We start from the raw sequence: 13,559 nt of genomic DNA on the forward strand, positions 1-13,559 counted from the left end.
GATCAAACGCTTATAGGAAAACCACTAAAGTTGTCACATGCATTAAATATCTGGAAGGAAGTCTACGGACCGATTTAAAATAGAACTACCACATAAAACTGATCACTGGCAAAGCAGATGCCAGAATGACATTCATTTGAACAATCGTCTAGAAATGCAGTCTACCCAGGAAGAAATCAGCTACAAAAACCTCGTTCGACCAATACTGGAATATTACTTGTCAGTCTTGTATCAGTACCAGATATGATTGGAAGAGGAAACAGAGAAAGTTCAAATAAGAGCTGCACGTTTCAGCACAGATTCATTTAGTAAGCACGAAAGCATCAGGAAGATGCTCATCCACCTTCAGTGGCAGACGTTGCAAGACAGGCATTCCCCACCACAGTGTGGTTTACTGTTTAAATTCCGAGATGTACGTTCCTGGAAAAGTTAACCAATACATTTCTTTCTACTCGTGAAAAAACTACGAATGTTATATTGGAGGTTTACCAACAGTCGTTCTGCCCGCTGTGGTCCATCCACGGCTGCAACAGGAAAGTGGGGAAGCGACGCTATTATACAGCGTACCCTCAACCACGTACCCTAAAGAGCTGTAGGAGAATATATGTAAACTTGTTACGAAGCATCAGGTGTCTATTTGTGTCATGTGAAATTTTCTATCTGACCCCCAATGTGAAGACGTAATCCATCCACAAAGCCAAGTTCGTCATGATCAGAACACTGAATGGAAGCCAAGAACAAGTACAAGAAAATCCCGGTGCAATGAAGGGTCGGAAGCTAACAAGCAGACCGGCGTGGTTGGTAGCAGCTCATGCAAGGCACTGCACCAGGCTGAATTACCGCGGCCTGCCTGGTCCCGCCGCGCGGGATTAGCCGAGCCGTCTTAGGCGCTGCAAAAAAATGGTTCAAATGGCTCTGAGCACTATGGGACTTAACATCTGTGGTCATCAGTCCCCTAGAACTTAGAACTACTTAAACCTAACCAACCTAAGGACACAAGACACATCCATGCCCGAGGCAGGATTCGAACCTGCGACCGTAGCAGTCGCGCGGTTCCGGACTGAGCGCCTAGAACCGCTAGACCACCGCGGCCGGCTTAGGCGCTGCAGTCATGGACTGTGCGGCTGGTCCCGGCGGAGGTTAGAGTCCTCCCTCGGGCATGGGTGTATGTGGTTGTCCTTAGGATAATTCAGGTTAAGTAGTGTGTAAGCTTAAGGGCTGATGACCTTAGCAGTTAAGTCCCATAAGATTTCACACACATTTTTTGCCTGGTCCCACTGCTGCGAGTGACTCGGCCCACGTGACTTGCCAAGCACCTGCCGCTGTGCTGATCGCCAACTGCAATCGGTTGCGCCTCTGCGGTGTGGTTGATATCAGCTGGTGGCGGAGATATTAAATGGATGACTGCGAAAAGTCCTGGTACATTGTAACGTAGTCTTAGTGCTATTATGGACGAAGGAACAGCAGAACGGGAAACGCAGTACCAGTACAGACCCCTCTGGAGTAGTAGCAAGGTGACCTCTGAGCGTATAACCTGCCAGTGGACGGATCACTACCAAGATTGTCACATGCTCTCACTCCATAAGGCACTGCCGAGTGGTTTGGAATTATACCCACGGCGTTTGTGCAAAGTCAGGTGTTCAAGAACTGTAGGTCAACACTACTCATCCCCCCCTTTCTAGTCTAATACTGGTGAAAATTTCTTCCACCACCAGGTTTAGAGCCTGTTACCTCCGACTCGAGCGCCACTGTGAAAGCATGCGTTGACGACTGCTGCTATATTTTTCATTTTAATTTTTTGGGTCCCTTCAGCTGTTTGCTCGCTAATTTTGCCTCCAACAGTTTCGGCAGTGGAATGCACTTCCATTGTTTAGAGGTTTTTCTACGGAAAATAAATCGGAGGAAGATAGAGGATGAATTATAGCCTTCTAACACTGAAGTAAAAAGTTTCTTAACTCTTGAAGGAATATTATTGCGAAACGTACCCCTTCTGCTATAAAAACTTCTTGATAAGTAAAAATCTAGTGGAGAGCTAAAATTCTCTTGAAAATGGAAATTCAAATTTCTTGAAAGACTAAAATCTACCAAACATTTTGTACGAATTCTACAAGATAAATAAACTTTTCAAACGAAAATTACGCTTGAAAATAAAAGTCTGGTGGAACAATGAATTTCTCTGAAGCTACAGTGTGCTTTAATCCCAAGACCGTTCTTAACACTTCTCTTCTTGGCACTACTATTCTTGAAAAAAAAAGTCTTCCTGCACACTAAAACTTCGCCATGAGCTCTCAAGTTTTCCTTTATATTGGAGAAAAGCATTTCCTAATAACAAAGATTCTACAACGTATATTCGTCTTGAAACCAAGAGTATGTGTGAAGAGGTAGAAAGCTCTTCAACTGAAACTTTCTTTGGCTCCCTGGCTGTGTGTTCGCTAAAGCAAACTTGGCAGAGTCCGCGTCGTTATCTCTCTTCTTGTAAAATAAATTCTTCCATCCGAAAAATTCACATCGCATAACTATTACACAGATTATTAACTAGAGTTGCGTTAACTACAAGGGGCAATGAAATGGAAACGATAAATATGAAGAAAAATAAATAAACTGTTTATTATTTCAAAAGTAATCACCGGATTGCGGCTATGTGCTTCCTTCAATTATACGACTCCAAACTAAAGAGCGAGCAGGTGATTCCCGACTTTGTGTGTCCCACTACGTCACAACAAGCAACTACAGGGTCTTTCCCCAAGTTATACCGACCCTCCGCAGCGTCCCTCATGGATCACTGGCGATGTATTGCGCAGACGTGCCCGGTGCTCTTTGTTTTCCGCAAAGTGCATTAGCACTATCTGGAATACAGATACGAGTTTCTAATAACACTAACGCAAGAAAGGAATTGCACTGAATTGAACTGAGAAATGAGTAAGTACTTTCTGTCTCCCTTCTACCATCCACCCCCTCCCCTCCATCTTATTACATTCCCAGAACACAATTTATCCACTAATACGGCTGCACACAGATGTGGCGTATACATTTAATAATTGTTCTTAATCCACTTCTTTAAACAGTAAACGCAAATTTTAAAACATTAAAACACTATTTTTAATAATCTGCGATTTTTCCATCCCCTAGAACGCGGAAAGTGATGGCCCCAGAGACAAAATGAATAGGACTCGTAGGACAGGAAATTTAATGTCGCTTAATTTTGTGCTGGGAAATATAGTCTCCTCCAGAAGCCACGGTTTTAAGAAACAAGATGGCCGCGGGGTAGCCGTGCGGTCTGGGTGTCTCACGGTTCGGGCGGCTCCCCCCCCCCCTCCCCTTCGGTGGTTTGAATCCTCCCTTGGGGGGGCATGCGGGCATCATCGATCTAATACACTATGTGATTAAAAGTATCCAGACACGTGGCTGGAAATGACTTACAAGTTCGTGGCGCCTTTCATCGGTAATGGTGGATTTCAATATCGTGTTGGTCCACCGTTATCCTTGATGACAGCTTCCACTCTCGCAGGCATACGTTCAATCAGGAGTTCGAAGGTTTCTTGGAGAATGGCAGCCCATTCTTCACCGGGTGCTGCACTGAGAAGAGGTATTTATGTCGGTCGGTGAGGCGTGGCACGAAGTCGGCGTTCCAAAACATCCCTCAGGCGTTCTGTAGGATTCAGGTCAGGACTCTGTGCACGTCAGTCCATTTCAGGGAAGTTATTGTCGTGTAACCACTCCGCCACAGGCCGTGCATTATGACCAGGTGCTCGATCGTGTTGAAAGATGCAATCGCCATGCCCGAATTGCTCTTCAACAGTGATAGTGTGATAGTGCCACGCAAAACAACAAGGAATGCAAGCCCCCTCCATGAAAAACACGACCACACCATAACACACCGACTCCGAATTTTACTGTTGGCACTACACATGCTGGCAGATGACTTCACTAGGCATTCGCCATGCCCACATCATGCCATCGGATAGCCACACTGTGTGATGTCTGCCTATTACACATTACGACCCTCTTCAACTGTCGGCGGTCTCTGTCAGTCAACAGACGTGGTCGACCTGTACGCTTTTGTGCCATTCACGTTTCCACTTCACTATGACATCGGAAACAGCGGACCTTGGGATGTTTAGGAGTACGCAAATCTCGCGTACAGACGTATGACACAAGTGACACGCAATCACGTTCGAAGTCCGTGAGTTCCGCAGACGGATAGTCCCGGCGGAGATTCGAGTCCTCCCTCGGGCGTGGATGCGTGTGATTGTCCTTAGGGTAATTTAGGTTAAGCAGTGTGTAAGCTTAGGGACTGATGACCTTAGCAGTTAAGTCCCATAAGATTTCACACACATTTGAACAACAAGTTCCGCGGAGCGCTCCATTCTGATCTCTCGCGATATGTAATGACTACTGAGGTCGCTGATATGGAGTACATGGCAGTAGGTGGCAGCACAATGCACCCAATATGAAAAAAGTATGTTTTTGGGGGTGTCCGGATACTTTTGATCACATAGAGTATCTCCGTCTACAGCTGGTATCAAAACGTTCATCTCGTCAAGGCCTAGCAGTTTCGCGAACAAGAATTTCCATTATTGTGATATGCAACTGTCAAAAAGACCTCCTGTGAACCAACTACTAAATATAGAATATCTAGAGAATAGAAGACGCCACGAAAGGAATTTTGTAAACGTCTCTATGGTAACGCCTCAGCTTTATATGGCTATTCTTCCTCCTGCAGCCGTAAGTGCTTCATAGTTGATAGCTGGCAACAACGCTGCTAGTTGCTTTCTGAAGAAGACTTGAAAATTAAACAAGTTGAATAAATGATCTAATGTTTTGTCAAATTCTTTCTATAAAAGAAAGAAAAAAACAGGTTGGAGAAACTTTTCACATACCTTTGAGTGCTGCTCGAAATATTGTACAGCAAATGAGGTGCCAAGTGAAAATTAAAAGTTAAATATTTAACTTAGAATTTGAGGATTTTAAAGAGTGATCTGGTGGATCATGTGGACTACGCACTTTGCTGTTGCATGGCCTTGAGATATTTCTATCATCTGTCCATGGAGGCGGAGAAAGTTCCAACGGTTTTTCAGACTCAAATATGGTTCAATAGAGAAGCCTTCAAACATTAGGAAAGAGAATGCATCTGGCGCGAGAAGTGACTTCTCCCCTACAAGTGCTGTCATGATCATTGTTCTTCTTCACTCTCTTTTTCCAGTAAAATAGTAAATGATTTTTGGGCACCATTCAAAGGCACGTCAGTTGTTCCTCTACTCTATTTCATTTCTTACTTTTGGACGAATGGTTTCACTAAATATTTCACCATCCTTTCTGACAGACAGATTGCAGAGGAAAGAGACGCCAGCGAGCAGTGCCTGAGTAAGGTTTACGTAATAGTGCACTCCATAAGACTTGATATTTTGTGCTTATAATGGTACAATTTATGGAGGAATGGCATAAGTAGACCTTTTGCAGGAATAAGTCAATTTGCGTAAACTGTAGTCCTGTATACAAGATATTTCAAGACTGTAGTCGCTGCTATAAGAATTCCATCAATATTACGCCAAAAATAGTTCCAACAGGTAGACAGTATGGCGTTTCTGGTTTACGTAAATAATATGAGACGTAAAGCTATTGTGAAACCACATTTGCACCATATTCTCAACTGCAAGGCATGTGACAAGGCAATCCCCGAATATTTTATTTCTGAGATATAATTGTAACGGAAGAGATAGACAATTTAAAAATGGAGTGTCAAGATTTCTTTTTTTGGGTGGGGGTTGGGTGGTGGGGGCGGGGGAGGGCGAGTGGGGAGGGGTGAGGAAATAACAGTAGCAATTTGTTGTCAAAAGTTCTACATTCTTTTCCAAGTACTTTATAATATTCGAGGCGAGTTTGTATTGGTTCCTGGCTCAGTTGTAAATGCTGACATTCAGTTTTAGTGGAAAAACTACATTTAAGGTAACAGTGGAGTACAGTGTTACGTTTTAGATAGAACAACCTCCTAAATTGCCACTAAAAGTTCCAGTGCAATTACGAAATCTTAACTATAATTAAACAGGTTTACAAGCGGAACGTTAATAAAAGCTTTCAGTTTCAGTAAAAGCAGTTCTCAAAGTGCAAACTGTGATATTTGCGGTTTCGTAGTTATATACTATGACAGCCATTCAAGGTTATGGTAAGCAGTATAAAAGGCACGATTTGTCACTCATAATACGAGTCGACAATGGTTACGAAATTTAGAAGTAAGAAAGGAATAAACAAGGGTCGTTACATTAGCAAAGGATGGAATTCAGATGAGTGATTGTTAGTTTAGCTTCTGTTGTCCGCTATCTTATTTTTTGTTAATTGGATCTCTCATTTGAGATCGTAATTCCCTGGTATTTATAATTCTGACATGCGCCAACAGTTTTCCATCTATGATACTGTCTTATTGTTACTCCCCAAAGAAAGATCTTTGGTTTTAGAAAAATTTACTGTCAGTACGGCGTTAGTGTATGTTTCTAAGATTTCCTTCATCGTGTATTCAATATCATAGCCACCTAAAGCTAAAATTATTTGATCATCAGCGAATAGTAAACTTGATAATAATCCTCATCTATGTTAGGCCTATCCCTCCATACTTTTGCATCCATTCTTTAAGAACTTCACTCAGAATTTTTTTTAACAGAACAGGTGTCATAGAGCCTTGTCTGAGGCCTCCGGTTGGCGGTATGGTAATCCTCCTATTAAAGTGATCCTCTATGGACAGAACAGGTACGTCACACCACCATGTCCAACACAGGAGAAGTTCTAGCGCTCGCCCGCAGCCGTTGTGAGGCGCCGTACCTTGGTGACGGTGTTGAGGAACTTGACGCCGCGGTACGAGATGCACAGCGCAATGTCGGGCGTGGTACGAGACTCCCTTGGCGTCTTCTTCAGCTTCTGGATGGACTTCTTGGTCGACTCGGTGCCACGCAATTCCTTAACCAGCGTCGAACCCAGGTACTGCAAGAAAAACCAAGCAGGAGCTCTCAGCTGCTGTTGCATGTGTTAGAAACTGCCAAATTTTTTGTATTTATGCGCGGAATGGTATTGATATTCGTAACAATATTTGTAAATCGACACATATTTGTTCCTGGGGTACCGCATACATTATATATATCATGTAATCTATCCTGATAAAATTTATAAACCAAAAATTTATGTTTTATAGCAGATTTCAAGGTCACCTTAATGTCGTGCTTAAACATCTCCGAGTACGCATTTGCAGCAACCAGTCACTTTCTAGGCATTCACATTCATCTTACTCTCTTAGACTGGTGTTTTTACGTTTATATAAGAAGGGTTAAAAATCAGATATACGGTACATTAAATAAAGCAAATAAAATGAGTGAAGTTTGCTCTCACTAAGTGCATATACTAATGCTACCTTGCGAATAATATCAAATTTTGGAGAAGAAACGTGAAAATTGACTTGACAACCCCTTTTGCTCCGTAGAAGAATTTCTGAATACGTAATAATATGGAGTGTGTGTGTGTGTGTGTGTGTGTGTGTGTGTGTGTGTGTCTGTGTCTGTGTGTGTTTTAGGAGAGAGAAAAACTGAACATCTTTTAGTATAAAACACTGAATATTTGTTTAAAAAAATACCCTCCGATGAATCGTGTAAATGGTCGACCATTTCCATATTTCTCTCTCACAAAAGGTACTGTAATTGTGAATCTGACTCATTCTACATCACGTCGATTGGTCGCAATTATGACAGAGAGGACATCCAGATAAATGTCTATGCTTGTCACTTCTTATCACTGTGTATGTGGATATAGCACAACCCCTACAAGGAAAGAAAATGGGGCCAGTATATACTGAAGCTACTAATTGATGGGACGTGGCAATAAATTTCACGACCATTATCCACACATACAAGAGCCTCATTTTTCTCGGTTATCATCCCTGTCAACGTTCTTTGGATCTAGTCCCCTTTCATCTATTATTACTCTCTTCATATAATTTGATGAGATGCACTTTGTCCCGCTTTCTATGTCCGACTACCTTCTCTCACCCACATCACGTATCTGCTAATAAAATCTTCACGCCTCCTCAAACGCCTGCCACACCTGCTCCGTACACTACTGCCCTGTCATGTAACAGGCTGTCTGTCCTCGAGCACCCCAGTCCGCTGGCTCGTCTGTAACATCAAATTCTACCTTCTTTGCGTCTCCAAACACTCCACATCTTTCGCAGGGAAATTTAATCTCCTTTCTCTCCCAGGCCGTGGAATTATCCCTGAAATCTGCTACTTCTATCACATCAATGGCAGCCTACGTCGTCCTAATATCCGACATGAAGGATCCAACTCATCTTCTTGCTGTTTAATTATTATGTTATTCATTTTTCGACGTCCGTGTCCCATCGATGAGATCTTTCTCACGCGCACGTAGCACTCGTTTTATGTTTAGTATTCTTTCAGTTAACAGATTGTTAACCTTCAGTTACCAGATGCCTTTACCAAGATAAGACCCATCAATTTTAGAACTATGCTCATCGTCATACCAACATAAAATTTGGTATTACTGGTTCACAACGTAAATATTTGCGGTGACAAGCAACGGGTTGTCAGCTCTCCGCCAACGCATTCCACCTGTAAGTTCTACGTGAAGTGCACGCGAAGTGGCACCAGAAAATGCAATAACGAAACGGAATTTAATACAATGGCTACGTAAACCATGACTCTCTCAGATCTGACGCAGCGGGAACCTCTAATGTCTCTGTATGCCCATCTTTCCACAGACGGTTGCGGGACCTCGGCTGTTGAGTACAGAATGTCACCTTAAACACCACTGGGGACCTCTCCTTCTAAGAGAGGTACCTGATCTACACAATGAAACTTCTAGAAAAGATCACAAAAAAATTAATACCTGGCGATATTTTGTTATTTAATACTTGTACTACACTCATGCTCATAAATTAAGGATAACTGCAGACTGTGGTGCAACACAACATAGCACTACACAAAACTGGCGCTAATAGCATAGGCACATAGGGAACACACACGACACAGATCTGTAAGTCCACGGTAGTGGAGATAAGTTGAGAAAACCGTCCCGAAACACATGTGCTACAAAACGCCGCTGTTTGCTGCGCATGTACCCCGACGTCAATATGGGATATGATCACCAAGCACACCTACGGAGGCCGCACAACGGGTTGGCATACTCTGGATCAGGTGATCGAGTAGCCGCTGGGGTATAGCCTCCCATTCTTGCACCAGTGCCTGTCGGAGCTCCTAAAGTGTCGTAGGGGTTTGAAGACGTGCAGCGATACGTCGACCGAGAGCATCCCAGACGTGCTCGATAGGGTTCAGGTCTGGAGAGCAGGCAAGCCACTCTATTCGCCTGATATCTTCTGTTTCAAGGTACTCCTCCACGATGGCAGCTCGGTGGGGCCGTGCGTTATCATCCATGAAGAGGAAGGTGGGACCCACTGCAGCCCTGAAAAGGCGGACATACTGTTGCAAAATGACGTCCCGATACACCTGACCTGTAACAGTTTCTCTGTCAAAGACATACAGGGGTGTACGTACAACCGCGCGACCGCTACGGTCGCAGGTTCGAATGCTGCCACGGGCATGGATGTGTGTGATGTTCTTAGGTCAGTTATGTTTAAGTAGTTCTAAGTTCTAGGGGACTGATGACCTCAGATGTTAAGTCCCATAGTGCTCAGAGCCATTTTTTTGGGTACGTGCACCAATGATAATCCCACCCCACACCATCAAACCACAACTTCCATTCAGCCCCTTTCAAGGACCTTAAGGGGTTAGTGTCTGGTTCCTGGTTCACGCCAGATCAAAACCCGGCGATAATCACTGTTCAGACTATACCTGGACTCGTCCATGAACATGACCTGGGACCACTGTTCCAATGACCATGTTCTTTGTTCTTGAGACCACATTTTACGGGCTCTCCTGTGACCAGGGGTCAGTGGAATGCATCTTGCAGGTCTCTGGGCGAATAAACCATGTTTTTCAGTCGTTCAAATGGCTCAAATGGCTCTGAGGACTATGGGACTTAACTTCTGAGGTCATAAGTCCCCAAGAACTTAGAACTACTTAAACCCAAGTAACCTAAGGACATCATACACATCCATGCCCGAGGCAGGATTCGAACCTGCGACCGTAGCGGTCGCGCGGTTGCAGACTGTAGCGCCTAGAACCGCTCGGCCACACCGGCCGGCTGTTGAGTCGTCTGTAGACTGCGCGTCTGGAGACAATTGTTCCAGTGGCTGCGGTAAGGTCCCGAGCAAGGCTACCTGCAGTACTACGTGGCCCTCTGCGGGCACCGATGGTGAGATATCGATCTTCTTGTGGTGCTGTACACTTTGGACGTCCCGTAATGTAGCGCCTGGACACGTTTCCTGTCTGCTGGAATCGTTGCCATAATCTGGAGATCACACTTTGTGGTACAAGGAGGGCCCGTGCTACGACCTGCTATGTTTGACCAGCCTCCAGTCACCGTAGTATTCTACCTATTCTACCCCTCATAACATCATCAATATGTGGTCTTTGAGCCATTTTCAACACAAAGTCATCATTAGCACGTCTGAAAACGTCTGCACACTTACTCGCTGCACCGTATTCTGACATGCACCAACACACCTCTGCGTATATGGACTGCTGCCAGCGCCATCATGCGACGACGGCAGGTCAAGTACATCGCATGGTCATACCCCGAGGCGATTTAAACCATCAGAGCGTTGTTTCAGCACGTATCAGCATTATCCTTAATTTATGAGCATGAGTGTATTTGATGTGTGAATGTATAAATAGCATTCTCCCTTCTGGAATGCAGACTGTGATACGCAGTAATTAACAGTTGAGCGGTGCCGGCCGGAGACTCACGTTGGCGACGTAGGTGACGGCTCCGGAGACGAGCGCGTGCGGCCGGTGTCGCCAGCGCGTGGTGAGCGCCGAGGGCACGCCCACCAGCAGCTGCGCCGGCTCGCGGATGCACAGGTCGGACGGCGGCTGCGGCGCCGGCCGCGCCTTGCGGGGGCGGCCCAGCGTGCCGCACGGCGGCGCGGGGGCGGAGGCGGAGGCGGCCGACGCCGGCAGCTTCTCGCGGATCTCGTCCTTCAGCTGCTGGATGTTACTCTTCTGCGGACAGAAGCGGGGGCGGCGTTAGCGGCCACGCGACCAGTTCACTTAATCAACAAGTAGGTGCGTTCCCAGTAAGTAGACAAGGGAAAAAACGACCGGTTAACAACGGTAGCGGTATTTGAGTACTGAATAACCGGTATTTTTCGGTATTTGTTTGGTCTCAGTTATGACAGGTGTTTTTATTTTCTTAGTAATAACTAGGTTAAAAACCAAAATATATACTAGCTATAGCAGCAGTGCTAAATTTTTTCGTTTTTAAATAAGTCTTTTGGGAGATGAAGAAGCTTGCACAGGATAGGGTAGCATGGAGAGCTGCATCAAACCAGTCTCAGGACTGAAGACCACAACAACAACAGAGAGAAATACTTTTGTTTGTAAAATTTCCATTTCTTTTAAATATTACTTTATTACAGCAAATGAGAAAAGCGATCAATGTTATTTTAATAACAATGTCGACAGAAACGAGCGACAAACACGTGGCATAAAGATCAGTAGTAGGAAGGCTGTATACATGGAAGAAGCCTGGAGATACTGACAGGCTTCAGATAGATTATATAATGGTAAGACAGAGATTTAGAAACCAGGTTTTAAATTGTAAGAGATTTCCAGGGGCAGATGTGGACTCTGACCACAATCTATTGGTTATGAACTGTAGATTAAAACTGAAGAAACTGCAAAAAGGTACGAATTTGAGGAGATGGGACCTGGATAAACTGACTAAACCAGAGGTTGTACAGAGTTTCAGGGAGAGCATAAGGGACCAATTGACAGGAATGGGGGAAAGAAATACAGTAGAAGAAGAATGGGTAGCTTTGAGAGATGAAGTAGTGAAGGCAGCATAGGATCTTGTAGGTAAACAGACGAGGGCTAGTAGAAATCCTTGGGTAACAGAAGAAATATTGAATTTAATTAATGAAAGGAGAAAATATAAAAATGCAGTAAATGAAGCAGACAAAAAGGAATACAAACGCTCAAAAATGAGATCGACAGGAAGTGCAAAATGGCTAAGCAGGGATGGCTACAGGACAAATGTAAGGATGTAGAGGCTTATCTCACTAGGGGTAAGATAGATACTGCCTACAGGAAAATTAAAGAGACCTTTGGAGAAAAGAGAACCACTTGTATGAATATCAAGAGCTCAGATGGAAACCCAGTTCTAAGCAAAGAAGGGAAGGCAGAAAGGTGGAAGGAGTATACAGAGGGACTGTACAAGGGCGATGTACTTCAGGACAATATTATGGAAATGGAAGAGGATGTAGATGAAAATGAAATGGGAGATAAGATACTGCGTGAAGAGTTTGACAGAGCACTGAAAGACCTGAGTCGAAACAAGGCCCCGGGAGTAGACAACATTCCATTAGAACTACTGACGGCCTTGGGAGAGCCAGTGCCGACAAAACTCTACCATCTGGTGAGCAAGATGTATGAGACAGGCGAAATACCCTCAGACTTCAAGAAGAATATAATAATTCCAATCCCAAAGAAAGCAGGTGTTGACAGATGTGAAAATTACCGAACATCAGTTTAATAAGTCACGGATGCAAAATACTAACGCGAAATCTTTACAGTCGAATGGAAAAAATGGTAGAAGCCGACCTCGGGGAAGATCAGTTTGGATTCCGTAGAAATAATGGAACACGTGAGGCAATACTGACCCTACGACTTATCTTAGAAGCTAGATTAAGGAAAGGCAAACCTACGTTTCTAGCATTTGTAGACTTAGGGAAAGCTTTTGACAATGTTGACTAGAATACTCTCTTCCAAATTCTGAAGGTGGCAGGGGTAAAATACAGGGAGCGAAAGGGTATTTACAATTTGCACAGAAACCAGATGGCAGTTATAAGAGTCGAGGGGCACGAAAGGGAAGCAGTGGTTGGGAAGGGAGTCAGACAGGGTTGTAGCCTGTTCCCGATGTTATTCAATCTGTATATTGAGCAAGCAGTGAAGGAAACAAAGGAAAAATTAGGAGTAGGTATTAAAATCTATGGAGAAGAAATAAAAATTTTGAGGTTCGCCGATGACATTCTAATTCTGTCAGAGACAGCAAAGGACTTGGAAGAGCAGCTCAACGGAATGGACAGTGTGTTGAAAGGAGGGTATAAGATGAACATCAACAAAAGCAAAACGAGGATAATGGAATGTAGTCGAATTAAGTCGGGTGATGCTGAGGGAATTAGATTAGGAAATGAGACGAAGTAGTAAAGGAGTTTTGCTATTTGGGGAGCAAAGTAACTGAGAATGGTCGAAGTAGAGAGGATATAAAATGTAGACTGGCAATGGCAAGGAAAGCGTTTCTGAAGAAGAGAAATTTGTTAACATCCAGTATAGATTTAAGTATCAGGAAGTCGTTTCTGAAAGTATTTGTGTGGAGTGTAGCCATGTATGAAAGTGAAACATGGACGATAAATAGTTTGGACAAGAAGAGAATAGAAGCTTTCG

The 13,559-nt window shown here is 44.0% G+C and overlaps 1 protein-coding gene across 1 annotated transcript in view; it reads right to left on the reverse strand.

Annotated features, from left to right (window-relative positions):
• LOC126199565 (ankyrin repeat and SAM domain-containing protein 1A-like) overlaps positions 1-13,559 on the reverse strand; it is a 131,009-nt gene that overhangs the window by 8,894 nt on the left and 108,556 nt on the right. Inside the window, exons 7-8 of the mRNA XM_049936487.1 lie at positions 10,863-11,117; positions 6,814-6,972 (exon numbers count right to left, since the gene is read on the reverse strand). Of these exons, the coding sequence (XP_049792444.1) occupies positions 6,814-6,972; positions 10,863-11,117 (414 nt within the window). The remainder of the gene's footprint in view (positions 1-6,813; positions 6,973-10,862; positions 11,118-13,559) is intronic.

Source organism: Schistocerca nitens, chromosome 8 (assembly GCF_023898315.1).
Source record: "Schistocerca nitens isolate TAMUIC-IGC-003100 chromosome 8, iqSchNite1.1, whole genome shotgun sequence".
Lineage (NCBI taxonomy): Eukaryota > Metazoa > Arthropoda > Insecta > Orthoptera > Acrididae > Schistocerca > Schistocerca nitens.